Source organism: Ascoidea rubescens (genome assembly GCF_001661345.1).
Source record: "Ascoidea rubescens DSM 1968 unplaced genomic scaffold ASCRUscaffold_1, whole genome shotgun sequence".
Classification (NCBI taxonomy): domain Eukaryota; kingdom Fungi; phylum Ascomycota; class Saccharomycetes; order Ascoideales; family Ascoideaceae; genus Ascoidea; species Ascoidea rubescens.
This window is the reverse complement of record NW_017962913.1, coordinates 137,934-165,008: the sequence shown is the minus strand read 5'-3', so window position 1 is coordinate 165,008 and position 27,075 is coordinate 137,934. Positions and strand designations below refer to the sequence as shown.

Here is a 27,075-nt window from a genome sequence, read left to right as displayed (position 1 = left end):
TGAGCAAAAAAATATTCCAAAGTCCTAATGGGATTGAAAATATCCATCAAAGTGGTTTTAAATATTGCATCAAAGTACATTGAATCCCAATCCATGGTCAAGTGGTATTAGGGCTCGAACACAAAATCCAATTTCTCGATTCTCAGTTCTCAATTCCCAAAATATCGACAATAGAGCTGTTTTCTTTCAAATTACACAAAGGAATCGCTATTGTTGCTTTTATTGTTCAATTACCAGTCATTAAATGAAGAGATTGAAATCAGCAATTTTCTGTTTTCATGGGTCAGTTAAGCTTGTTGGATAACCAGGTGCTATCGTTATTGAAATCAGAAACTATTATAACATCTGTTCCAATAGCAATTAAAGAAATCATTGAAAACAGCATTGATTCACAATCAACAAAGATTGAGGCTATCGTTGATTTGGATAATTTTAGTTTTATCATCAAAGACAATGGATCTGGAATAAATCCTGATGATTTGAACCTAATTTGTTCAAAAAGATTTCTAACTTCAAAGCTTACTTCTAATGATATTAATGACATGAAATCTTTAAAGACTTTTGGCTTTAGAGGCGAATCGTTATTTTCAATTTCAAAGATTACTGAATCTTTTCATATTATCTCCAAAACTCAAGAATACAATTCAATTTTTATAAAGTCTATAAATAACCATAACCCAGTGATTGAAAATGTTAAAATGTTTAATCATTTAAATTTGACTAATATCAAATTTTTGAATAAGCTCTATAAAAATCAATACCAAATACCAATAAATCTCGATTTGAAAACCTCTGGAACTATAGTCATAGTCAATAATCTTTTCTTTAATTTACCTGTTAGACAATCACAACTTTCTCGGTTATCTTTGCTAAAAGTTCTAGATCAAATTAGATTGAGCATTCTTCAAATTTCAGTTTTAAACCCAAATGTTCAATTGAAAATTAAACTATATCCAAATTTCTTAATTACAAAAGCTATTTTACCCCCTTTGTATTCAGCTTCTTGCTCAAATGGAGCTCCAAATTTGTTAGATAACTCTACTAATATGATCCAAATTTTAAATTCTGTTTATGGAATTTCAATAAAGAATAATTATGAATTTTTATCTACTGAATCTAAATCTTATAAATTGAGTGGAATTATTTCAACCATTCCTTCTCAATCTAAAAAATATCAATTTATATTTATAAATAATAGAAGAATCGATAGTAATAATCAATTATTTAATACAATTAATCAAGTTTTTAAATCATCTGATTTTGGTTACAATTCTTTTCAATACTTGCAACCTTATTTTAATTCTAGCAGTTTAAAACAATTATCTCCACAAAAAATAAAGAGTCCTTATAAATACTATAAGAAAACCTTAAACTCAATTACAAAGCCTTTTTCAAGATATCCAGTTTTCATTATTAAAATCGAATGTGAAAACTCGATATCTGATTTGATTCAAGATCCTTCAAAGTTGATTTATAATTCTGCTCATTTTAAATCAATTAACCCAATTATTTTAAAATTGTTAAAAACTTTCTTATCTGAGCATGGTTTTACATTGAACAGCAATAAAAGTAATAATGAAAAGGGCAATGAAAAGAATATTGGAGGAACTACTAGCAAAAGTAGTAGTATTAATAATACTGATTCTAATAGAATCAATTTGAAGCGGAAATTCGAAGATACTCTTGATATCAACTTTAAAAATACAAAAGATAATATTTCTAATATTGATGATTATAATGACGAGAATATAAATTTAGAACAAAATGATACGACAAAGCATATAAAACTTTTGAATCAAAAAGTAAATAAGAAGTCAGCCAGTTTATTTTTAAATTCCAAAATTAAAACAGGAAGAATTAATATTAAGGAAATAAATGGTCGATGGGATAATTCGAATCCTAATAATTCTTTATTTTTGAGGCCTTTCTTATCCAAATTTGAATTTGGGTTTAAAGGTAATGATAAATTGATAAATAATTGTTATGGTGAATCTAAAAGTAGCTTGGTTGAAATTATGAAAAAATCCAAATGTCATAAAAAATCTCATCATTGTTTTGATGACTATGGAAATGACAATTCTATTTTGAAAATAAATTATAAAACAGCTTACACATCAGAATTTTTCGATAATAAGATAGGCAGAAATGAAATTAATTTAAAAAATTTTAAACTAAGTAGAGAAGATATTGCTAAATTAAAAGTAATATCTCAAGTGGACAATAAATTTATATTAACAACACTAAACTCATCAATATTATTAATTGTTGATCAACATGCTTGTGATGAGAGAATTAAGGTTGAGGAGATATTTTGCGATTTTGTTGAAAGAATGAACGATAAAGATTTTGAAATGTCAATAAAGTTGAAAGAAGAATTAAGAATTGAGGTTTGTATTGATGAAAGTGATCTATTGTTAAACTATTTGGATGAATTTAATATTTGGGGGTTTAATTTTTCAATTGAATCTGGAGAAGATAATAGTGTGAATAAGGTCATAATAACACATTTACCTTATACGTTGATTGAAAGAAGTAATTACAAAGATGGGGAGTTTATTAAGAGATGTTTAATTCAACACGGGTATGATTTAAGCGAAAACCGGAAATTCTTTAGAAAGGATAAAAAAGATAATAATCACGAGTGGTTAAATGAGTTGAGATATATACCTAAAGTGATTATTGAATGTCTTAATTCTAAAGCATGTCGAGGATCAGTTATGTTTGGGGATAAACTATTGGTTGAGGAATGTGAGATTTTAATAAATAAACTTGGATATTGCAAACTACCATTTCAATGTGCACATGGAAGACCTACAATTGTTCCTATCGCATATTTGGGTGAGAGTAGAGGAAATACTCAGAACACGAATAATGATGAGAATGGTGGTGGTGATTATTTAGTTGTAGATGATATATACGGTAAGATTAGTTTATTATAGGAGTTTATTAATTAGGCATTAGTGATATTAAGTATATAATATGATAAAATATGATAAAATAAAATAATATAAAATAGTAATAATAAGAAAAAAAATTTAAAACCTAAAGAAGTCACTAATTGAAATAAAAACAAAACTAACGGGGCAAAAAGGTCATTAATAAAAACAAAGAAAGATTAAAAAGAAAACAAAAACATCAGAGAAATGCAAAGATGATTGGACATTATGAATTAAAAATTATTAGTTAGAGGATATTAGCTGGAGAGACATTATCAGCTAAATCAATAACGTCGTAAAGAATTTTCCAAAATGCATCAATGTTTAAAGATTCAGCTATCATTACACCATTTCCATGTGGAATATTATCTTGAAGTATTTGAATCATTCCCTTTTGTAGGCCATGAGAGATAGAACGCACTTTACAACAATTAAAATTGACATTCAAATTATAGTTGTTTAAACTTGAGGGATCCTTTACAGAGACATTATCTTTTTGGAAGAAATTTAAGACAAGAGCTATAGCTAGTGGATCATGTAAGGGAGGACCGTCAAACCAATTTTGTTCCGCTTCATTAGTTTTTGCAAAAAAAGTTAGCAAATCATAGATCATTTTTCTAAAATTGGAAGAACTAGAAGAACTAGAAGAACCGGAGGAAATTGGTGAGTTTTGAGGTTTTAGAATATTTTTCAAGACATCTTTTGTGACCAAGAGAGTATGAGTAATGTTCAAAGGAGCTAGTAAGATTTTATCATGGATTTGAGAGTTATTAAAAATTTTTGCAGTGGCTAAGGGATCGCACCAAAAGTTGAATTCGGCAAAGGGAGTTTTATTTCCAAAACCAATACTTCCACCCATAATAGAAATTTTGTTAATTTTATTTATCGATTGTGGGTACATTTGAAATAATAAAGCCAAATTGGTTAAAGGACCAGTTGCTATTAAGACCAACTTATCTTGATAGAGGTCTATTGTTTGATTTAAATTGAAAAGAGTATCATTAATGTTGTCGGATTTTGGAGAGGTTAGATTGTGGATATCATGTTTGATTTTTAAGAATAGGTCGGAACCGTCCAAACCAGATTTACCATGAATGTAATCAGCAGTGGTGACGAGATTTTCTTCTTTTATTAAAGGATGGGTAGCACCAGAGAACACCGGAACCTGGACTGCTTTGTCAAGAATGGATAGTAGTGTTAAAGCGTTGGAGGTTGTGTTTTTGAGAGAGGTGTTTCCATGGACAGTTGAGATACCGACGAGATTAAGTGAAGGATGGAAACAGGCCAAAATGATAGCCAAGGCGTCATCGTGGCCGGGATCACAGTCGAGCCAAATAGGAATACGGGTGTCGTTGAGGATGATTGTCATTTGGTGAATGCAGCAGAGAATAGTAAGAAAAAAGATACGAGAAAGCAAGAGAGCAAGTAGCAAAAGAAATAAAAAGAAAGAATAAGAGATGAGATAAGAAATGCAGACACCCAAAAAGGAACAAAACCTGGGGAAGGCTTGGCTATATATATCAAAAAAAATAACATCACGTGATATGTCAATTCCATAGATGCAGCTATGTGCGTTAGACACGTGGCCATTGCACGTGTGCAGCGTGGGCCAGGAGGTCGACTTCTGGAGCGCCAGCGGAGGGACGAAGCTCGTGCCGCTAGAGATGCCTGTGCCGCCAGAGATGCCCGACGCCCAGCACAACCCCGCCGCTGCCTTTGTGGAAGATGCGCTTCCTCAGGTCTGCAGCGCCAGCCTCTATTACGCTGACACCCAGGAGATCGACTCGCGTCCTCCCCTCAGTCCTGGTGCGCGTGGTGCTGGAGCTGTCCACGAGAGCAGTACCTGCAATGACCTCGAGATCCCGGGTGGCAAACACCCCCAGCGTGCTTCTTCTGCTGTTTCTGATGACGGTGCTGGCGACACGCAGATAATCGATCACTCTTCCAGTCAGCCCCAGGACATTCAGTTCCCGTTGGGTCTTTCCAGATCCGACTTCCTACAAGCAAATAACAGTCATACTTCCCACATTCCAACTCTCTCCAAAGCTGAAGAAAGAATATTGGCAGCAAGCACTGACGATGATCTTTCCTTAAACAATGACACAACTAATGATGTGTCTAATGATACAACCACAGACTTATTCAAAGGTCCACCAAACGCTATCCCAAATCCCATCTCAAATGACATTTCCAACGATATCTCCAATGATATCTCCAATATCACAAATGAAAACACAAACTACAACTTTCTACCAGATTTACAGATTCCCGCTACTCTAGAACAACAAAACTTATTTGAAAACAACAATACTGCCAATACGATTCATACTCAAATCGAGATTGAAACTGAAATCGAGATTGAAAACCAAACAGTGATATCCGATCTCTTTATTAACTCCACAAAAAACGATCATATCCTTGACACTCAAAAATTGCATCAAGACTATGAATCTCAGATTTACGATACCCAAAATATAAACCTAGTCGAAGATATTACCTCTAATTCAAACGAATCCCCATCGAAAAAAGGAAATCTTGAAATCTTAAACAACTCTTCAATTCAAAACCATTCATCTTCTCAATTTTTTTCCTCAAATAACATATCAATTAAAAACCAAAACCAAAACCAAAATCAAAATCAAAATCAGATTCCAAATTCAAATTCAAACCCAAATAACATAAATTTGCTCTTAGATTCTTCGCTCCCGGATTTTAATCATAAATTTCATTCAACTCAAATTTCTTCAAAAAATGAAATTTTATTTAGAAATAATGAATTCTTATCCAAATTCAATTTATCCAATTCCAATTCCAACTCCAATTCAGATTCAGATTCAGATTCAGAAACAAATCAAAATCAAAGTAAACATCTGAATTCAAATTCAAATTCAAATTCAAATCACTCAAATCTCAAAAATGAAAATGAAAATGAAAATGAATCTTCTTCAATTAAAATCATAAATAATCAAAATTTTCAGTCTAATCACTCTGCCATATCTAATCATTCAACTACATCTGAAAATGATTCTGACACTGATTCTGACTATAATCCCGACATTGATCTTAATTCTGATCCGGTTATTATTTCCGTCAATAATTCCGACATTATTCCTGATCTTGATCTTGAGCCTGATCCTGATCTCGATCCTGATCTTGATGACAACTTTATGATACGTCCCAAAAAAAAGAGAAAAACAAATCACAAGATACTCTCTAATCCCCCTTCAAATAATCCTTCTCAAAATGATTTATCTAAATTCACAGAATCTTTTGATAATGAATCCATTTTTAATACTTTTCCCATCGGCATACTAAGAAATGAAACCTCATCTAATCGAAGTTTATCCAACTTTTCAAATTGGAATAATTACTTTTGGTGTCTTTTTCAATACAAATACTATCCTGCAATAGTCCTATCTAAAGTCGATGGAAGAAAATACAATGTCATGTTTTACGACACTTCTGTTATAATCGATCAAAATGACATTGTTTCCCCTCTAGACATAAGAATTGGTGATTCTGTACAATTGATCAATAAAAGACCCAGTTATATTGTCACAGGGTTAGAATGCTGTTTTCCTAAAAATCAAACCGAAACCGAAACCGAAACCCAAACCGAAAAACAAAAGAAAAAAATTATCAGATGTATTAGAGGCTATGACACTATTTACTTGAAAATAATTAAAAGACAAAAAGTAGTAGAAAATTCAAATGAAATCAAAGCCAATCTATGTGATATCTGTATTAATTCCCAACAATGGAGCAAAAAATGTAACATTTTTAAAAAGAAACTGGGACAAGGTCTTGACTCCATAATTCCCATTAGAGGAAGAAGCGAAGCTAATCAATTATCTACTAACCTTAAAGGCTCTGTTTCACTGGCAATATTACGCCATAGTTCAAATACAACTTTGCTGTTAAGTTTATACCAAACCCCAGAAGATCAGGAAATTTATTATAGCAATATGTTTTCCGGTTGCGTTTTTTGTTTAACGGGAAGCTCTACCATCAATAATTTCACTCATAAAAACAGAGATGAAATATCAAAATTGATTATTGATAATGGTGGAGCAATTCTAAAAGATGGCTTTCACTCTTGGATGGAACTAGTTATTAACAATGAAAACCATTGTTTGGGATTGCAGTTGAAAAATCAATTTAAAGCTGGAACCTATAAATTTGCTGCTGTTATTTCCAACCAATATTGTAGAAGTTCGAAATATTTAGAAGCATTGGCCCTAGGATGGCCAACATTATCAATTGAGTTCATCAAAGATTGTATCAGAGAACAAAAATTTCTTCATAATTGGACTAGCTATTTATTAGCGAGCGGCGAGTCAAAAAGATTTAATTGCATACAAAGTATTGATATATCCAATTTCAAAATAAATTTTGAATGTAAAAAGGCTTCAGACTTATCTAATCAGCTTTCTAATAATTCTGGTGTGTTAAATGGAAAAAAATTTATAATGTTAAGTAAAGAGCCGTTTATTGTTGAGTTTTTAATTCATACTTTAGGTGCCAAATCGATTAAATACGCTGAGAATATCACTGCGATTCCTGATGTGATAAGAGAAATTGAAAAACACAATCTTAATTTTGAAGACGAAATATTGATCTATGACTATAAAAATATTGAAATGGTTTATCAAGATTTGAATATTCTAAATCTAAATTTTCATGAAAACATTGTACAAGAAAGAGGATCTGGAAAGCGCTCCAAAAGTGAAATCCACAGAAGTCGAAAAAGAACAAGCAGCGGAAAGAGAAAATCGAAAACCTCCGAGCTAATAAATACAAAATCCAGGTGTAAAGACATAAATGTGTTTTTGGTGGACTGGGAGTGGATAGTGCAGTGCATCATAAGTAGAAACTGCTGGCCCTCGACACTAATCTGGACAGCTAAAATATAACAATAAAAGATGTAGCAGTCATACCGAGTGATTCTAATTGTATTATTTTTATTGTGTAATTGAATTCATAGTCGTTTTCTCATTAAAGATGGCTGTGGACACTGAGTGCAATCACTTGCTTTGCAAGCTTCACTAGCACTGTTTTCCCAACATAAAGCATCTTTTGCAAACAAGAACATGCCCTGAACCCCAAAATAACTCCATCACTTGAGGTATATCTTAGAAATAGGTGGTTAAGCACAGAAGCAGTGACTGAAACACTCCAACGGCTATGCTGGCTGTCAAAATATCTTTGACTATTTCTTCGACTATTTCTTCTACCCAAACTGCTCCAACCGCCTAAACACAGAAACTGCGCTGTACTTGGTGCCTTTACAGAGCCACACTAACAAATAATATTTATTAATTTGAATCAAGAATGGCCTGGCTTCAATTAATTGTCTCAATATAAGGCAGAAAAGAGAAGAATTTTGAGTCTTTCCCTGCACGAAATCTCTGGATGGTGCAACTTAATAGTCTGAATAAATGTTCAAGCTGCAAACAAAACCACACCCATAATACATTAATCTAGGAGAGTTTGGCATAAAGACAAATTAAGCCTTTTAATAAAGGTGATTTAAAATAGATTAAGAAGTAAATCAACCGACAAAGTTCGATGGCATTAGGCCATTAGCCTGCAAAGCTAAGTTTCGGAACCACAAAATTCTTGATACACATTTGAACCTTAAGTGTCCAACTTGAACATATTCGTTTGAAAACTCTAAGAGTATCATCCAAGTAAATTTTCGATTTCTAACAGAATTGATTTCCCTGAATAATTAGCATATCATCGATATCAATGCTGGAGAAATAGATCAGACTTGTGTTAATTTTCTTTTTTAAAGCATTCCCAATATTAGAAGCGTGGTAATTGTTTTGTTATATAAATCAATGAAAAATGCTTTTTACTTCTTTATAACTTGTTCATATCCCAGAATATTTCAGAATATTTTAAATAAAAAAAAAATCAATTGATATTTACTACATTTTCTAAAATAATAGTCAAACAGTTTTAAACATTTGGTTTAAATCACATACAAACATTGGTTAGTGGTCATGAAAGACTTAGAAAGTCAAATAGAGAAAACAGATGGAGCTTCGTCTCCTTCAGCTAGTTTAAGTGCTCCAAATTCGATTCAAACAAATAATACCGAAGATTTGGAAAACTCCAAATGGAAAGACTTTAAAGATTCGTTCAAACGTGCCAATATAAACAATGATTCAAATGCTATAAGTGTCAATGATCCCTTTTCAAAAAGTTTAAAAGAAAGACACTTAAAAATGATCAGTCTTGCAGGTTGCATTGGAACTGGTTTATTTATTGGTTCTGGAAAAGCCTTGAAAGCTGGTGGTCCTGCTGGTGTCTTAATTGGTTGGGCAATTGTGGGTTCATCAATTTTATGCACAATGCATGCACTAGGTGAGCTTTGTGTCAATTTTCCATGTTCCGGTTCTTTTATTGTGTATTCTACCAGATTCATTTGTCCAAGCTGGAGTTTTGCAATGAGTTGGAATTATGCATTGCAGTGGCTTGTTATTTTGCCATTGGAATTGACGGCAGCTTCGATGATTATTGGATATTGGAACAATAAAATCAATGCGGCAGCATGGGTAGCAATTTTATGGACCTTTATCGTTGTGATTAATGTTTTTGGAGTAAAAGGGTATGGTGAGGCTGAATTTTGGTTTTCATTGATTAAAATTATTACTATTATTGGATTTATGATTTTGGCGATAGTGCTAATCTGCGGAGGAGCACCTAAAGGTGGGTACATTGGTGGAAAGCACTGGCATAATCCAGGTGCATTTTCTCATGGTTTCAAAGGTGTCTGCAGTGTGTTTGTGACAGCTGCATTTTCATATGCTGGTACCGAACTTTCAGGAATGGCTGCTGCAGAATCAGAAAACCCAACCAAAGTTCTTCCAAAAGCTATCAAAAAGGTTTTTTGGAGAATTGTGTTTTTCTATGTTCTCCCATTAACCCTTATTGGATTTTTGGTTCCATATAATTCCGAGAAACTCATTGGATCCAATTCATACGACGCTTCAGCTTCACCATTTGTTATTGCAATTACCAACGGTGGGATCAAAGTCTTGCCATCAATTATGAATGCAGTTATTCTCATTGCAGTCACCTCAGTCGCCAATGCTTCAGTGTTTGCCTGTTCAAGAACATTACTTTCATTAGGAAATCAAGGATTTGCACCAAAAATTTTATGCTATATTGATAGAACAGGTAGACCATTAGCTGCAGTCGGTTGTACATCATTAGCTGGATTACTCTGTTTCCTCTCTGCATCATCTGCACAAGAAAAGGTTTTCACTTGGATGCTAGCTATTTCGGGATTATCAGCAATTTTCGGATGGGGTAGTATTTGTTTATCTCACATTAGATTGAGATTAGCAATGAAGGCCCAAAACCAATCATTAGATGATTTACTTTATAAATCTCAAGTCGGGTTTTGGGGATCAATGTATGGTTTAATTGTTATGATATTGATCTTGGTAGCCCAGTTTTGGATTGCTCTTTTCCCAATTGGATCTTCTCCAAGTGCTGAAACATTTTTCGAGTCATACTTGTCTGGTGTTGTTGTATTGGTTTGTTATGTTGGCCACAAGATCTGGACCAGAAGCTGGAGAATCTGCATTCCCTTGAAAGAAATTGATCTAAGCTCAGCAAAAAAGAAGGTCGATCTTGATGTTATTAAACAAAGTGTCGCTGAAGAAGCAGCTTATGTCAAATCCAGACCTTGGTATTATAGAGTTTACTACTTCTGGTGTTAAACTGTGTATTGTATTTTACTGAAGCAAATCTATTTGGTTTGCAAATAGAGTCCTTCCCAACGTTTTTATGATTAGATGTTTTTGTTTCTCACTCTCATTTTCTCACTTTCTCACTTTCTCATTTTTTTATCTTTCCCATTGGTGTTTGTTCCTCATTTTTGTCTCACTTAAATTTATGCATAATGTGTTATTCGAAAAGTTTCACCGACGGTCATTTCATGGAACGACTTCAGAGGGGCCCCCACCTTTCGCTGGTTCGATTGCCTAATCGGGTGCGGCCGCGCTTAAAGACGTTTTCAAGACGTTATAAAGAGAAAAGCGTTTCTTTGGACGCCTCTTCAGGAGATGCTCAGCTTAGCGACGAGGTGGGAGACAATTAGATGTGCTGCTTTGATGAAATCAGTTGGATTTACAGAAATACCAGATAGCGAGAGTGATCGTGAAGATGGTTACAGCAACGTCCAGCCCTTTTTGTCCACGCAGATGCAGATAAACTTGAACTACTTTAAGCACCAAGACAGCCAAACAAAAACACTCAAAGAGTTGAGAGAGAAGTTTTCCTTTGGCTCCTTGGATTTTGGGTGTGGGCCTGACAATGCAACTGAGAATCCAGCTCAAAATCTAGCTCAAAATCTAGCTGAGGACGACTGTAAAACTGGGAGCAGACTGGCACCGAAAGACTCGGCTCTTGCTCTGGATAAAGCTGAATATCGAAACGCCAGATCAAAGAAAAAAGCTTCTAGGCGAGCAGCCACAACAGATAACAAAATACTTTCTATAACAGATCATATGCGAAAAAAATATGGGGCAGCTCCGGGCTCTTCTACTAATACTAGCGATTTGAAAGTTAGCAAATCAATGTTGGATTTATTAACAAGTAAAAAAAAGAATAAAAAGAAAATGATTATCAGTAGAATCCAAGAAATTGAAAAAACCAATCACCATGTTTTGGAATCCTCAATTGACATTGATAAAAATAGTATTCATTTATACAATTCTGATGAATGGTGTGATATACTCAAATCGATAAAGATCAATTTTCCCAATTTGTCAAAAAAAACAAAGCTATCTTTATCACTGATTAATCAATTGTACTTGAGGTATTCTGTTCCTGAATGCAATAAATACAGTAGCCAAAACAATGATATGTGGTGTTTGGCATGCTCTCCACCTGATTTTCCTTTATCTGGAGAGGATTTAGAATGGTTATATGATTTAAGCCATACCAAGATACATGATAAAGATAAACAAGAAGAAAAAGAAAAAGAAAAAGAAAAAGAAAAAGAAAAGGAAAAGGAAAAGGAAAAGGAAAATCTTAGTGATTGGATTTTTACCTCTAGTCCATCCAAGAATTTTCTAAATAAAGATGAGTCCGACAATAGTGACATACCAAATGTCATTGTTTTGCCCCAATCTTCGAACAAGAGTATTGCAGAACCAACTGCATTACAAAGTAAATATAGCCTGAACGATATTTCAATAATCGATTTAGATAATCCCTCTTTTCAGGAATTAAAATTAAAAGAAAAACTGCAAGATCACTCTATTATTGAAATACTTGATCTGGATTCAGAAAATTTTTTCAAAAATATTGAAACAACTCCCTTGAAACAATCGAAAAATGGTGCCCATGATTTCCATTTTTTGATTCCTTCTTCATCTCCAAGAGTTTCCCCAATAAAGGTAACAGAAAAAGATTTGAAAAATATAAGGGCAGGAAAAAAATTAAAATTTGATCTTTTTAAAAATAAATCAAAAGTAAATATTTTCCAAACGAGTTTTTCTGGTTCACAGACTATAGAACATCAACCTATAATGGAGGAAAATGAAATAATCTTACCGACACAAGTTAAAAAAATAATTGGGATTTCTCAATCACAAAAAGATTCAAACAATTCAAACAACAATGATTTTCAGAATACAAATGGTTTACTGAATAATAAAATTTTTCCAAGTGAATCGTTTAATGATCAAACAGGTTCTAATATACAAGAAGAAAAGGCATTTTTCAATTTAGAAACTTTAAGAAAGCAAGACAGTATATCTAGTGCTCAATTAAATAGCAATAATAGATTTACAAATGTTTTATCCCCATTAAACGGTGAAAGGATAAATCTGGGAAATGATAATTTTGATAATTTTGATAATTTTGATAATTTTGATAATTTTAATGATAAAATGAAAATTTCAACTGTTTCGAAATATTTTTCAAATTTTAATGCAATTAATGAAATTCTGGATAATTTATTGGGGGAAGAGCAGGAAATTGATGATGAATTATTTGAAGAATTTTTCAATAATAATTCTAAAAATGATTTAAAATTCAACGAAAATAAAATGCATTCCGATAATGAAAGTACACCAGAATCCTTTTTTGAAACGGCAAGATCTCAACTTGTACAATCTCAATCTAAATCTCAATCTAATATAGAAGATGAGATTTATAAATTGAACAAAATAATAACGACTTCAGAAGTACGCTATAAAGGAGAATTGAAGATTGATTCTTCATCGCCATTTAGAAATATAGAACTATCGATTAAAAAAAAGAATACAAGACCCGATTTTATCAGTAAAGAGATAATTGAAATTCCCGATTCTGATGATAGTGATTATGGTAATGAACAGTTTAATTTTGTTGAAATTAAACGTGTTGTTGACTCTTCACCTATAGACAATAAGATGGATGATGCGATTTTACAGGTTCGGTCAAGCTTTTTGGAGAATGAGGAACCGGGTATTTTTGAGAGCGAATCATTAGTTGATAAAGATAAGTACGATTACCAAAAGATTTCAACGCAGGTTTTAGGTGATGTTTTTAGTAGCGTTGGGTTTAAAGCATTGGGAAGAAAAGAGATGGAAACATTTTTTGAGCAATCGAAAATAAATGTGGGATCAATTTTGAAGTTCAGCTCAGCGATTGAAAAAAATAAGAATAAGAGGAAAAAAAGTTTTGGAAGTGGGGATGAAGATTGTGAATTAGATATGGAAGTTGAAGGAAGTGAGAAGTTGGACTGTAATTCCAAAATGTACGATGTAGTTTTTAGTACAGATAAGGAAAATGGAAACTGCAATAACGAGAATGATTTGGATGAAAGCGAAGAACTTAAAGAGGAAGGTAAAAAAATTAAAAAAGTAATATATAATAAGATTTCAAGAGCAGTGCAGAGTAATGAGAGAATTTATGAGAAAATCATTAGTTTTGAACCGATTGGGATTGAAGAGCTACAAGAAATATTGGTTGAAAATAATATTGGGTTAAATTTTGAAGTTGTTAGAAACTGGTGTGATGAGAATGGAGTTTGTTTTAATTCAATGGAAGAACGAAATAAAGAAAAAAGAAATAAAAGGAAGAGAAAGAAAAAGAGGCCAAAAAGGAAAAAGAAAGGGGGAAAAGATGTTGTAGACATAGACAACAAAAGAAGGAGAAGAAAAAAGCCCAAAAAGTAAATAGGAACAGAAAAAAAAAGCAAATTGAATTGAATTGAACTAAATTAAATTAAATTAAATTAAATTAAATTAAATCAAATCAAATCAAAATATATATTACACTATCTAGATTAATTGAGCAAAACCTAGCATCTAAATTTATCAACGTTTAAAAGATGCAAATTAGAAATCAATGAATAGAAGTGGGTTTTAGAGAATAGAAGCGTTGGAAAGCTGATTGAATTATAAATACATATATAATTGGACCATAATTAGACCCAGGGGTTCATTTTATTCTTGATGGAGAGCTTCATAATGTAGAGACATAGTAATAGGGATAGATAGATTAAAGATTAAAGCAGCATTGAGATTGAGTTGTGATCATGTTTGTGGGTTTTTGTTTGTGGATGGAGAGAGATCAGTAGTTGTGGGTGTTGATATTGAGGCGAAATCAGACAACTGTATCTGAAGGGCATCGTTGTGGATATTTGGGGATTCAACATCAACCATGCCATCGAAAAAGCTGTCTTTCAACTCCCTCCATCTGGAGGTCATTGTGCCTAGGAAGACCAATATAAGACAATTGACAAACTGCAAAAACCACCAGGAAAAGGTGTTGGGAAAGGAGGAGGAATAGAGCCACACAACAATCAAGTTGATCAAATGTAAGGTCAAAGCAAAGTCCCAGGCAAGCTTGGATCTGCCGACGATCAAGGTGATCATGAGAACACAGAGCAAGGTATCCAACAACCACAAACAGGACAACGTCAAGCCCAAGGTGTTGACAAAGCTGATGATCTCCCAGGAAAAGACCCAGGAGAAGGAAAACTCGTAGCCTGAGACTGAGGCAGTGAAGAAAAAGAGGACTGTCGCTATGATGTAGTACAAGGACTGCAACAAGACGATCTGGAAGAACAACTTCTGGGGCGAGAAGGCATTGTGGATGACAGTGAGGTTCTGGGAGTCGTTGCTAGACAATCGCTTGTAGCCTGAGCTCAACTTGGAGAGGATGCCCATTGTTGCTGGAGGAGAAGGAGATGGAGCATCTCTCGCTCTGATGGCCTTCTCTTCGCAGCACGGCCCCCTCGTCGCAGCTCCGCTGGCGTGGACCCTGCAGCAGCCGCGGTTCGCAGCGCAGTGCTGCAGACACCACCACGTCGGACAGTCCTTTCACGTGGCCCAGGGAGCGTTGCTGAGTTCTGGAGCCCAACCGGCATTATATCATATTCCAGAAAGAAGCATTCTGAGTTTCGAAGTCTGGCAAGCAATCGCAACTGTCTTCAACCTGCCTAGCTCTGACGTCTCAAGATATATTCGATAAATGAAACACTGGTTCAGGTAGCAACATTTCCCACATCTACGTTTGTCTTTCTTTTGTCTTTCCCTTACTCCTTGTCCAGAAAACATGTTTGGTCAACTCAAGCTACGTTTCTTACGGCAGCACAATATAAAAGTTTCACTCAAGCTCCAGGTGATCATATTGTCCTGTCTCGTTGCCATCTTTTCTCTTCTCATTCTTGCCCTCATCACAGGCTTCTATTTCACCACAAACTACTTGGAATCAAGATCCGAAAGGCTAGAAGTCATCGCCCAGTTGAAGGCCTCGCAGATCGAGCAGTCGCTTTCTTTAACATACTACCAGCTATACTGGATAACCTCCAGAGACCTCATACAATCAACGCTTGCAAGCTACAAAGCTGGAAATACCACAACCTCTGTGGGGGAAGAGGCTTTTACATTTTTGCAGAAATTTGTTGATTCTTCCGATACCTATATCCAAGCAAGACTATACGATCTATCCTTCAACACAATCAGCGAGGTATCAAACAACTCTTCTGACGTTCTTGTAAATGTCAAAGTTACTGATACTCACACTGATATCGATGACGACGCTGATGGTGATAGTTCCAGCTCCACCTCTGTATCCACTGAATCAGACTCGGCGACTTCCGGCTACAATTCTAATTCTAATTCCTTAACCACCAGCGCAACCCTGAACACAACTGTTATTGACGCCTATTCAAATGAAACTCTAGAATATTTATATCCACTCAACCAAAATATAACCACTCTACCTGCTGTCGTTCTTAAATCTGGCCTACTAAATGGTCCGAAATACGACTTTCGTTCAAAAAGATATGTAATGTCAATGACTCTCCCCATTTATGCAAACCTATCGGTTCTAATCAAATCTCCCAACTTGGCTGGCTTTCTAACTGTTTGCTTGAATGCAGAAGCCTTGAAATCTGTTGTCAATGATACAACTGCCTTAAATGGTGGCCAGATTCTGCTCTATCAAGCTGGCTATGACACAAACTTAAACAAATCAGAATTTCCTGCTTTGATTGATAATTCCTCAGATTCCAACTACACTTCCACTTTTTCTAGCATAGACACCTCTAATCCTTCAACAAGCACTATAGACACAATTGAAACAACCGCCTCCTTTTCAAATTCTACAAACTCGACAACTTCGGTCACATCTGGAGGCTATGGGCTGGTTGTTATAAACAAAAGAGGCTTCTTCAATTCCAGTAACTTTACCATATCTTATAACCCAAATTTAAAATCCTCCCAATCAAAACTACTGAAAAACAATTCAAATTCAACCTCTTATGATCCTAAGGAAAACTTTTTTGATTACAACACTAATCAAAACGATCTTGACTCACAATCAAAAATATCTCTCGAAAAAAGAGCCATTACCAACACTGTCAATTACATTTACCCTATTGACATAAACTATATCACCTATGTTTTCACTCCAACTTCTCAATTGTCAAATATAACTCATACCCCAAATTATTATTCAGTCAGTGATTTTGGCTTTTTAGCAAACGCAATATTCTACAATAAATCTGGCTCCTCCACAAGTGCTCACAGCCCTGATGGAAATAACTTTGTAATTGGCTACTGCAAAATTTCAAGTGCCATGACAAACTGGATTGTTCTCGTCGAACAATCAAAGGACAAATTTATGGGCCCTAGTAGAAGACTAACAAAAATTATTGTTGGAACCGTCATTGGTGTGGCTGCCATGATGTGTCTAATTGCATACCCACTTGCTCACTATGCTGTTAGACCCATAATAAGACTAAAACAACTAACTGAAGATTTCACCTTAAATAAAAGCGACAAGTTTGATAACACAAACGTCAAGGTCATTGATAAAAAGAATTTTTCTTCTAGCTCAATTGAATCTCATAACCAAATTTTGTACCTGAAAAATAAACAGAATCAATCCCTTCGCTCAAGAAAAAATATTTCAAAAAGATTGAACCCAAAATCTCTAATAAGAAAATTTCACAATAGAAAGGTTTTAAAATATGAAAATCAGCCACAAAATCACTTAATCAATAACCATTTAACAAATGATTCTATTAATCAAAATACTTCAAACACTAGTAAAAATATTCCTCTAAATTTAAAACTGTTGTCTTCTTCTATAACACCCTCTTCTCAGGATGAAACCAAAATTGAAGTTCTTCAACATCCCCATAAAGATCCTATTCATGATATTCCAACTTCATCAACTCTTACATCCCAAACATTAAAACAAAGCCCACCAATTGACAACGAAAATCCTACCACATCCGATAATAATGACACATTGAACTCTCCAACAAACACTTTTGGAAGAATACCTTCTCATTGTTATCCTTATCATGATAACGATGACGATAGCAATATTGCCTATAATCGGCTGGGAAAGGCCCATGGTAGTTTAAGTGTTCTTTTAAAGCCATTTATAGTGCGCGATGAATTGACAGAGCTAACAGAAAGGTTTATGAAAATGATAAATTTAATTGAACAGCAATATAATAACTTAGAAATTAAAGTCAAGGATCGAACCAAAGAGTTAGAATTAGCTAAAGTTCAAGCCGAAGAGGCTAATGAAGCCAAAACTGTCTTTATGGCAAATATATCTCATGAAATCAGAACTCCATTAAATGGTATTCTTGGTTTGTGCAAAGTTGCAATTGTTGAACTTAACATTTTTATGCAAGAAAACCAACAAGAGGGCCAGCAAATTAGAAAGCAAGCAGAGAATTTTATTCTTCATGCAGACCATCAAAATGCTTTACTTTTAAAATCTTCATTGCAAAGTTTTACCAACGATGTCAAAAATCAAAGTTTAAAATCATTAGACTCACTAAAAAGATTATTTGATTGTGGTGAGCTATTATTGCATTTACTCAATCAGCTATTAACATTTTCAAAAACAAACTTAAATAAAGTTAAACTTGAACTAAAAAATTTTACATTGCTATCATTATGCAAGCTTGTACAAACCATTTTTTTCAAAAATGTTCAGGATATGAAAGTTAATATGATCTTTGAAATAAATGATGAAGAATTGCTAAATTGTTTTAAAATTGGTGATGAAATTGCAGATATTCAAAGATGGTTTAATATTAGAGACTTTGTTTTTTTTTCAGATGACAAAAAAATCTGTCAAATATTAATGAACCTAGTTTCTAATGCCATCAAATTTACTCCACAGGATGGTGAAGTAAAAGTTCAGTTTAAATTTAAAGGTGAATGGGACGAGGAAAGAAGCAGAGATGAAAATTACTCTAATGTTTACTTCAAAAAAAAAAATGATGTTCCTAAATATCACCATATTCATAAACATTCTAGAGAATTTGATCCTAAAGAGTCGAATTCTCAAGAGGGAAGCTTGATAAAAGTTCAGACTCAACATTCGCATAAATCTAGTAGAAGGCTTTCAGATGCATCAGTAGAGTCCTCTGTTAACTCGATGGTTGCAGAAGCTATGAACGCCATCCGTGATGCAAGAATAATGGAAGAAACCAATTTAAATTTGGACAATTGTGATCAGGAAGAAGATTTTAATGATGAAAATTTGATTTATTTGGAGGATTTAGAAGTTCCAAAGAAATGGGTTTTTGAATTTTCAGTTAGTGATACTGGACCAGGAATCACAAAGGAATTACAGGATGCTATCTTTGAACCATTTATGCAAGGTGATCAAACACTATCTCGATCTTATGGAGGTACCGGATTAGGATTAGCAATATCCAAACAGTATGCGGAATTACTAAAAGGAACTCTATCGTTGGAAAGTGAAATCGGAAAGGGTTCAAAGTTTATTCTTACTATACCGTTGATACAAAATAAAATTCTATGCTTTAGAAAAAAAGATCATCAAGCTTCATTTCATAAGAAATTTGATTTTATTAATCTGAATATTGTTTTAGAATCATCTAGTAATTCCATTAGTTCTTCACAAAGTATCGAAGTTTTTAGTTCGGCTGCTGAAACAAGTCTGAACCCAAAGGAAGTTTCTAAAAGTGTACAATCAAGCCGACTACCTTCCTCAAATCAGATATTGGTTACAACTGAAGAGTCTCCTGTCGGAGCGGGAAAATCAGTCATCATTAAGACTTCTAATAGTTTAAAAAGTTTGGGATCAAGAAGGAAGTTGAACCATGCAAATTTGAAATTGGATTCTTCTTATTTTAACAATTCATTAATCTTTCCTAATAGTTCAACGGGAACAGCCCATTCAAATAGATCCTCTAGAAAATATGAATCTCCAGATAGCATTGCAAGCAATCCATTTTTTAAAACCAACAATTTGTCATCACCTGGAAACCCATCTGCGGTTTCACCCGATACTTTAATCATTAAGAATCAGATACTTGAAAGTACAGAAAATTCGGAAGGTGATGAAAGTAAACCAGTTTACATTAATATTGATGAAATTAAAAACAAAAAACTCAAAGAAGCAGCCAAACAACAAAATTCCAATATCAGTATTTTAATTGCTGAAGATAATCAAATCAACCAACAAGTTATTTCTAGATTTTTATTCCTTGAGGGCATTAAGTCTGTGACTGTTGCCTGTGATGGGCTTGAGGCGATTAAAATAGTCACTGAAGCCAAGGAACTGAATAAAGAACCTAATTTAATTTTTATGGATATTCAAATGCCAAATTGCGATGGCTTTGAGGCCACTAAAATAATTAGAGAAAATCTAGGCTATAGAGGAAAAATTGTTGGATTAAGTGCCTATACTGATGACAGTAATGAAAAAAAATGTTTAGAAATAGGAATGGATGATTTTTTACCAAAACCTATTAAAAGATCCACATTAAAGCAGAAATTAACTGCTAACTTATCTTCAGCCAATGTAATATAGATCAAATTAAAATTTCAATTCTGTTTTTATTTATTTTATTTAATTTATTTCATATTTATTCCTTAATTTTTCTTTTTTTCTCTTTCTTTTAATTTGGTTATCAAATAATTATTATATTATTTTTACTATGTTTTTAAGGATAATGTATTTTCAGCTTAATTTCTGTTTTTGTTATATGATAATAATTTTTTGCATTTTTTTGATTCTTGGCATAAATTTATTATAAACTATTCTTTACTACGTCTATATTTTTTTTACTTTATAAATAAACAATAAATTTTAGTAATAATAACCATTTATAAAGACTGCTATAATCTAGTAGTTATGATAGAATGAAAAAATATTAAATATTTAATTAAAAATTAAACCGACTCTTATATATTGACAAATAAAAAAAATGAAAATTCGATATAAGGTAAAATGTGAGTAAAAACAACCAAAGAGAAAAAAAAGAGGGGCAATAAAAAAAAGAGAGATAAAACAATCCAAACAATTATAAAATGTCATCATCAGCTTCTGAAATCAGGGTTTTTATTTTTAAAAAGATAGATGTTTTCCATTTATCTAATTTACTAAATTGATCATATTCATAAAGTTTATCGGTGAATAATTGTTGATCGTTTTCTTTAATTGAAATTATTATATCATTTAACAATTGAAACTCTCTAGTAGTTTGGAAATTGGAATCCCAGTTTGCAAAGGCATTCAATGCTTTTTCAGTAGCGACAATATCATTTGAAGCCATATAGCAGAGTACAGCTTTGAAAAAATAGTCTTTTAAACTCCATTTGGAGAGATTGTTATTGAGAGATTTTTTAGCAACAGATTCATATAGACTTGCAGCCTCAAGGTAGTTTTCCATTACAGCATTCAAATCAGCAGCTTTGATATAGGCTTTATTAGATAATGCTTCAGCTTGATCATTGGAATACCAATCGCCGGCTTCTTGATAGGCTTTTATGGCATCAAAAATTTTAGTGTCAGATAAATCAGTTTCATAAATAGATGCCAAATCCATTTTGAAATTAGCAGCTCTTCTAAACTGACCCTTTTGAATGAAAATTGTTATTGCTTGATTAAGAACTCTTGCAGAATCGGAGGGAGAGTCCTTTCTATAGCTTTTAAAGGCTTCTATTAAAGTATTTGCAGCCTCATCATTGCTGTCAGCTTGGAACTGACAACTGGAAGCCTTTTCAAAAGTTCTTCCAGCCATTATTCCTTGTTTTTGCAATCTGTAGAGATTAGCAGCCTGGATATATAGATCAGCAGCTTCTTCATATCGATAGTTGCTGTCGGTAGCAAAGAATCTGCTGAAACCAGTTAGAGGAGTAGCTTTCTTGTCAGCCTTGACACATTGAACAGCTTGTTAGTAAAACAGACGACTTAGAAGGACTCAAACAAAGAGATTGAAATGGCTACATACTTGGGCAACCAATAGTTGTGGATCATACATTGTGTGTGCTATCTCAGGAACTGCTGTTGGAGCTGGCAAAGAAGGATGAGCTGCCACTATCGCTATACAAAAAAATGCTGCAAAAGCTGGTGATATCACGTGCTGAAAGCACGTCTCTCGCTGCAACAATACGCAAATCCAAATCCAACATAAGCTGCAGAAGAAGCAGAAGAAGCAGAAGAAGCACCACTCACTCGGCACAGAGTCCGAGAAACTGCTGGATGGGTAGAGGCACGTCGTGAGACTGATGATCACAGTAGGCCTTGGTCCAGAGGTAGATCCACTCAGAGCTCTTGTCGAGCTGGAACCGGACGATCTTCTGGTGCAACTTCATATGGCCCCTAAGCTTCCTGCTGGCTCTCTGAGCAGTACCAATCACAAAGCCCTTGTTGTTGCCGTAGGGGTTGTTCTCATCAAAGAACTCGTCCATGAGAATGGCTTTCCCGAAGTTGTTGTCGTCGACGTCCACCAAAATCTGGGGGATCAAAAAACTGCTTCCATGTCGTTGGTCCCACATATCAACTGCTTTTATATTTTCCTTCAAGTAGTAGATTTGCTCCACTATTGGCAAAGCATTTGAACTTCTCAATAGGTCCTCATCAAACTGTTTGATTGGCTCATTTTTCAAATCAAATGGACTTAAATTCAACTTGGTGTCATAGTAATCTCTTAACATTTTAAAAAACCATAGCGTTTTGATATGTGCTCCACCATACATTAATATTCCCCACAATATTCTATCGTATACTTCAATGATCGATGGATCATCGCCAAATTTTGTAACAGATGCTAGGATATACTTTCTTATCATTTCGTCGATATATGTTTTCGATAATCTTATTGCATTTGTTTCCCTTTTTTCACAGCTGTTTTCCAAGATATATTTCTCGCCATTAAGAAAACTAAGTTTTTCGAATATAAAGCCTGAAACCAAAAAAAAATCACTTATCTTGCCCAATTTTAATTTGCTATTAGTATACTTGTAACCCGTTATATCGTCACCAATTAATTTGGCAAACAATGAGTCTAGTTCATTTTTTAGGTTATTTCGATTTAATGGTAAAAAAGATGCAATTTTACTGTTTAAAATGAGAATCGATTCCTTTGTAGACAATGATAAATATTCATTTTGATTATATTTTTTATCGTGTTTGATAATATTATTTGGAATTTCATCAATAAATTTTAGTAACCAATTTAAAGTCTCAAATGCAAATGAATACTCCCTTTCAATCATAAATTTTAAAAAAGAATTGATTGTTATATGCTTAATTATTAAATTAATCAAAGAAATTGACGTTTGAACTGAATAATGAGTAAATTTGTCCAAAATCCTGATTAAATTTTTGGGCTGCAATTGAATCGAGTAATCAATCTCAATTTCTGGATACATTGATAATTCGGTATTAATAAATAAATTCAATAAATTAATGTCCAAATGTTCTACTAACAACGAAAACAACAATGGAGTAAATGAATTATCAATTATTAAAGAAAATAATTTGTTCAATGGATTGATAGTATTGCTGAAAAAATGATTCTTAGATGTAGAACTTGAATTATTCCATTTATTTAATGTTGAATCAATGCTTTTGATTATATTATATGAATTATTCAAACAATTTGATAAGGGATAATTATCTAGACTAATTTTTAGACTTTCTGATTCTAATAACTGTTCAAAAATAGACTTTGAATTGAATCTTGAAATCAATGATGATTTAATAATATTGTTGCCATCTCTTTGTTTGCCATCGCCACTTTTATTGCAAATCTTATTTTGTTTTAAACTTAAACAGTTTTCGTAATCATTAATTAAATTTTCAGTGATTTTTTTATTATCAACATTAACATTGATATCATCATCGGTACTATTATTATTATTATTACTATTACTATTACTATTACTATTACTGTTATTGAAATATATCGAGTTTTGATAAAAAAATATAGCATGGTCAAACAACTTTAAATCATTAGCATAGATATTAGCTAAAATATAATAAAAAACAGATTTATCCCGAAAATTTAAAGAAAAATCATCAATCAAGATTAAATATTGCTTTAAGCCTTCTATAATTCGGTTTGGAAATTTGAATAAAGTCAATGCAATTATAATTCTTATTTGAATTGGTAGTTCAACTGAATATAAAATATCATAATTGCCCCATAAATAGTCTATTAATTTAATATAATTTTCTTTAAAATAAAAATTTATTGCAGTCAGTTGTTATTCTGATTTCTTTTAATATATTATTATTATCCAGAATTGAACAAACAGTGCTAAATACCCTTCTTATAGTAATTGTAAATCTTTGAGGAAACAGGATCTAAACGAATCAAATCAGTAGCAGCAGGAGAAGAAGCTGATTTAAAAGCCATTAGAAATAAAAGCAAGCAAGAATAATGATTATTCCTTGATATAATAATAAATACTAGTTGTTGTTTTTTAATTGGTGATGAAAGAAAAACTGGAGAGAGTTTGAGGAGGTTTCGAGTTTTTCTGTTTTTGTGTTGGATCCATAACGGTGGTCTCTTCAGTGAAAAATAATTTTTCTGGAAAAAAAAATTCTTTCTTTCAGAACCGATTGGAATTAAATTTATATCATCAGTAATATTTATCAACCATAAAACATCAAAAGAATGCCAAAAAAGACTCAGAAAAAAAACAGCAAGGGTCGTTTAGATCGATACTATTATTTAGCGAAAGAAAAGGGCTACAGAGCTCGTTCTGCCTTTAAAATTTTGCAGATAAACGAAAAATATGGTCATTTTTTGGAGAGATCAAAAGTTGTTATTGATTTATGTGCTGCACCTGGTGGTTGGTGTCAAGTTGCAACTCAGCTCTGCCCTGTAAATTCTTTGATTATTGGTGTGGATATTGTTCCAATGAAGAGCATTCAAGGTTGCATTACAGTTCAGTCCGATATCACTACTGAAGACTGTCGATCGCAATTGAGAGGTTTAATGAAGACTTGGAAGGCTGATACTGTTCTACATGATGGTGCTCCAAATGTTGGTAGTGGATGGTTTCATGATGCTTATACCCAGTCTGAGTTAACATTAAGAGCTTTGCAATTAGCAGTTGAGAATTTAGATGTTGGTGGTACATTTGTAACAAAAATTTTCAGATCCAAAGATTATAACAATCTTCTATGGGTTTTCAAACAACTATTTGATAAAGTTGAAGCGACAAAGCCACCAGCTTCAAGAAATGTGTCAGCAGAGATTTTTGTATTTTGCAAGGGTTTTAAAGCACCTAAAAAATTAGATAAAAAGTTTTTGGATCCCAAAAATGTTTTTGAAGACGTGCCAGATGGACCAGAAAATAACGAATCAAAAGTTTTTAATCCTGAGAAAAAAGTTCGAAGAAGAGAAGGTTACGAAGAAGGGGACTATCTTCAATTCCGTGCGTTTCCGTTGATGGAATTTATATTAACAGAAGAGCCAATTAATTTTTTGGGTGGAGCCAGTCAAATTGTTATTGATAATAAAGATTCTAAGTGGAAATTGATTAAAAGATTCAAGAAAACGACACCAGAATTGATTGAATGTTTTAAAGATTTAAAAGTATTGGGTAAGAATGATTTTAAAAGGATTTTAACGTGGAGAAAATCTGTACGAAAATTATTGAATATAGAAGACCCTAAAAAAGATGAGCAAAATAAACTTGATATTGAAGTTACGCCTTTAACAGAAGAAGAACAAATTGAAAAGGAATTAGATGAATTAAATGAAAAGGCAAAGCTGAAGAAGAAGAGAGAGAAACGAAAAAAAAATGAGTTGAAACAAAAAGAAATAGTTAGAATGCAATTAAATATGTTGAATCCTGTTGATATTGGTTATGAAGCAGCCGATAATGATATTTCATTATTCAATCTTAAAGCAGCCGAGAAAACAGGAAAATTGAATGATATTGCAAAAGGAAAAATTAGAATGACAGATAAATCATTATCAAAGGGTGGTGAAAATAACAGCTTAGAAGCTGATATGGATTTAGATTCACATATTGCAATTGATGAAGATAAATTTGAAAACTTGAGCACTAAGAATAATAGAAGTAAAAAAAATAGTAAGATAGTAAATTTTTCAGATAATGAAGACGAGTTGGAAGATCAATTGGATTTGATGTATCAACAATATAAAGCGGAAAGATCAAGTCGAGAGGCCAAAAGGGAATTAGAAAATGAGGATGAAGAATTTGAAGGCTTTAATGAAGAAAAAAGTGGAAACGATGATTCTAATTCTGATTCCGATTCTGATTTTGAGGCAATATCTGAAGAATCAGAAACAGAGGGAAATGAGGATGAAGATGAAGAAGATGACATTATAAACAAATTATTAGTATCATCAAGTAAGTTAAATCCAGATAGTAAATTGAGTAGGAAAGCAGATTTATTATTCAGCAATTCGATTTTTGAAGAAGCTAAGGGTGATTTGGAGAATATCAATAGAATAAACAAGAAAAAAAACAAGAAAAATATTATTGGCAATAATAATAATAATAATAATAATAATAATAATAATAATAATAAACAAATACTGTCTGGGGATAACATTGATTCAGATATTGAATCAGAATCCAGAAGTAATTCTAAGATTGAACTTGTTCCAAACAATCATGGTATCGATGAAGACGATATATCAATGGATGAAGACGACGATAAAGAATTAGATCAAAAGCAAAAAGTTGATATTGTTACAGCAGAGGCAATGACATTGGCGCATAATCTTGCTCTAGGAAAAGTGAGCAAAAGAGAATTGATAGATAACTCATATAACAGATATTCATTTAGAGATGTGGATGGAGTTCCAGAATGGTTTGTAGAAGATGAAAATAAACATTCTAAGATACTGAAACCAATCACCAAAGAAGCAGCACTAGCGATCAAAGAAAAGATGAAAGCATTAAACGCCAGACCTATAAAGAAAGTGATGGAGGCCCAGGGCAGAAAAAAGATGAGAGCATTAAGAAGACTCGAAAAGTTGAAGAAAAAATCCGATTTCATCAACGAAGATGACTCCAGAAGCGAAAGAGATAAAGCTGAACAAATAGGAAAAATGATGAAAAAATTCACAAACAAACAGAAAACTAGGCCCAAAGTGACGCTAGTGGTAGCTAAAGGCAAAAACAAGAAGATAGCAGGAAGACCCAAGGGAGTGAAGGGCAAATACAAGATGGTGGATGGAGTGATGAAGAACGAACAGAGAGCACTACGCCGTATTGCAAAGAAGAACAGGAAATAGAGGTGCACAGTCCACCAGTGGAGAGAAAACCCAATAATACTATGTCTTTTAGCCCCAACTCTACACTTTGAGTATTTTGAGCAGCTCAAGCATTTTGGGCACCAAAAA

General features: G+C 33.2%; 10 protein-coding genes across 10 annotated transcripts; 6 read left to right on the top strand and 4 right to left on the bottom strand.

Moving 5' to 3' along the window:
• Window positions 1-123: 123 nt before the first annotated feature.
• On the top strand, window positions 124-2,939 carry MLH3 (mismatch repair protein MLH3; the record flags this gene model as incomplete). The annotated part of the gene is made up of 1 exon (XM_020194835.1): window positions 124-2,939. The coding sequence occupies exon 1, from the start codon at window positions 279-281 to the stop codon at window positions 2,937-2,939; it is 2,661 nt and encodes an 886-aa protein (XP_020049596.1). The 5' UTR covers window positions 124-278.
• On the bottom strand, window positions 2,933-4,402 carry URH1 (trifunctional uridine nucleosidase/nicotinamide riboside hydrolase/nicotinic acid riboside hydrolase). Its single transcript, XM_020192178.1, has one exon. It carries the CDS (start codon window positions 4,303-4,305, stop codon window positions 3,184-3,186), a length of 1,122 nt encoding a protein of 373 aa, XP_020049595.1. The 5' UTR covers window positions 4,306-4,402; the 3' UTR covers window positions 2,933-3,183.
• Window positions 4,403-4,600: 198 nt separating this feature from the next.
• On the top strand, window positions 4,601-7,849 carry ASCRUDRAFT_67407 (chromatin-binding protein RAD9; the record flags this gene model as incomplete). The annotated part of the gene is made up of 1 exon (XM_020191384.1): window positions 4,601-7,849. The coding sequence occupies one exon, from the start codon at window positions 4,601-4,603 to the stop codon at window positions 7,847-7,849; it is 3,249 nt and encodes a 1,082-aa protein (XP_020049594.1).
• Window positions 7,850-8,944: 1,095 nt separating this feature from the next.
• Window positions 8,945-10,672, top strand: ASCRUDRAFT_78438 (amino acid permease; the record flags this gene model as incomplete). Its single annotated transcript, XM_020194250.1, has 2 exons — window positions 8,945-9,008; window positions 9,045-10,672. The coding sequence occupies 2 exons, from the start codon at window positions 8,945-8,947 to the stop codon at window positions 10,670-10,672; spliced, it is 1,692 nt and encodes a 563-aa protein (XP_020049593.1).
• A 345-nt stretch (window positions 10,673-11,017) lies between these two features.
• On the top strand, window positions 11,018-14,122 carry ASCRUDRAFT_67405 (structure-specific endonuclease subunit SLX4; the record flags this gene model as incomplete). Its single annotated transcript, XM_020191383.1, has 1 exon — window positions 11,018-14,122. The coding sequence occupies one exon, from the start codon at window positions 11,018-11,020 to the stop codon at window positions 14,120-14,122; it is 3,105 nt and encodes a 1,034-aa protein (XP_020049592.1).
• A 480-nt stretch (window positions 14,123-14,602) lies between these two features.
• SYS1 (Sys1p) lies at window positions 14,603-15,040 on the bottom strand (the record flags this gene model as incomplete). The annotated part of the gene is made up of 1 exon (XM_020189505.1): window positions 14,603-15,040. A coding segment is annotated over one exon (438 nt), but the record flags the coding sequence as incomplete, so codon positions are not given.
• Window positions 15,041-15,199: 159 nt separating this feature from the next.
• SLN1 (histidine kinase) lies at window positions 15,200-20,393 on the top strand. Its single transcript, XM_020194834.1, has one exon. The coding sequence runs from the start codon at window positions 15,507-15,509 to the stop codon at window positions 20,265-20,267; it is 4,761 nt and encodes a 1,586-aa protein (XP_020049590.1). The 5' UTR covers window positions 15,200-15,506; the 3' UTR covers window positions 20,268-20,393.
• Window positions 20,394-20,760: 367 nt separating this feature from the next.
• On the bottom strand, window positions 20,761-21,720 carry SEC17 (alpha-soluble NSF attachment protein SEC17; the record flags this gene model as incomplete). The annotated part of the gene is made up of 2 exons (XM_020194249.1): window positions 20,761-21,612; window positions 21,691-21,720. The coding sequence occupies 2 exons, from the start codon at window positions 21,718-21,720 to the stop codon at window positions 20,761-20,763; spliced, it is 882 nt and encodes a 293-aa protein (XP_020049589.1).
• Window positions 21,721-21,910: 190 nt separating this feature from the next.
• On the bottom strand, window positions 21,911-22,531 carry ADY4 (Ady4p; the record flags this gene model as incomplete). Its single annotated transcript, XM_020194248.1, has 1 exon — window positions 21,911-22,531. The coding sequence occupies one exon, from the start codon at window positions 22,529-22,531 to the stop codon at window positions 21,911-21,913; it is 621 nt and encodes a 206-aa protein (XP_020049588.1).
• A 1,803-nt stretch (window positions 22,532-24,334) lies between these two features.
• Window positions 24,335-27,024, top strand: SPB1 (27S pre-rRNA (guanosine2922-2'-O)-methyltransferase). Its single transcript, XM_020192177.1, has 2 exons — window positions 24,335-25,792; window positions 25,940-27,024. Exons 1-2 carry the CDS (start codon window positions 24,364-24,366, stop codon window positions 26,965-26,967), a joined length of 2,457 nt encoding a protein of 818 aa, XP_020049587.1. The 5' UTR covers window positions 24,335-24,363; the 3' UTR covers window positions 26,968-27,024.
• Window positions 27,025-27,075: the final 51 nt, after the last annotated feature.

Coding starts and splice junctions, on each gene's coding strand:
- URH1 (XM_020192178.1), bottom strand. CDS start 4,305: ATGACAATCATCCTCAACGACACCCGTATTCCTATTTGGCTCGACTGT.
- SLN1 (XM_020194834.1), top strand. CDS start 15,507: ATGTTTGGTCAACTCAAGCTACGTTTCTTACGGCAGCACAATATAAAA.
- SPB1 (XM_020192177.1), top strand. CDS start 24,364: ATGCCAAAAAAGACTCAGAAAAAAAACAGCAAGGGTCGTTTAGATCGA. Junction 25,793..25,939: donor TAATAGAAGTAAAAAAAATA/GTAAGATAGTAA, acceptor GCTTTAATGAAG/AAAAAAGTGGAAACGATGAT.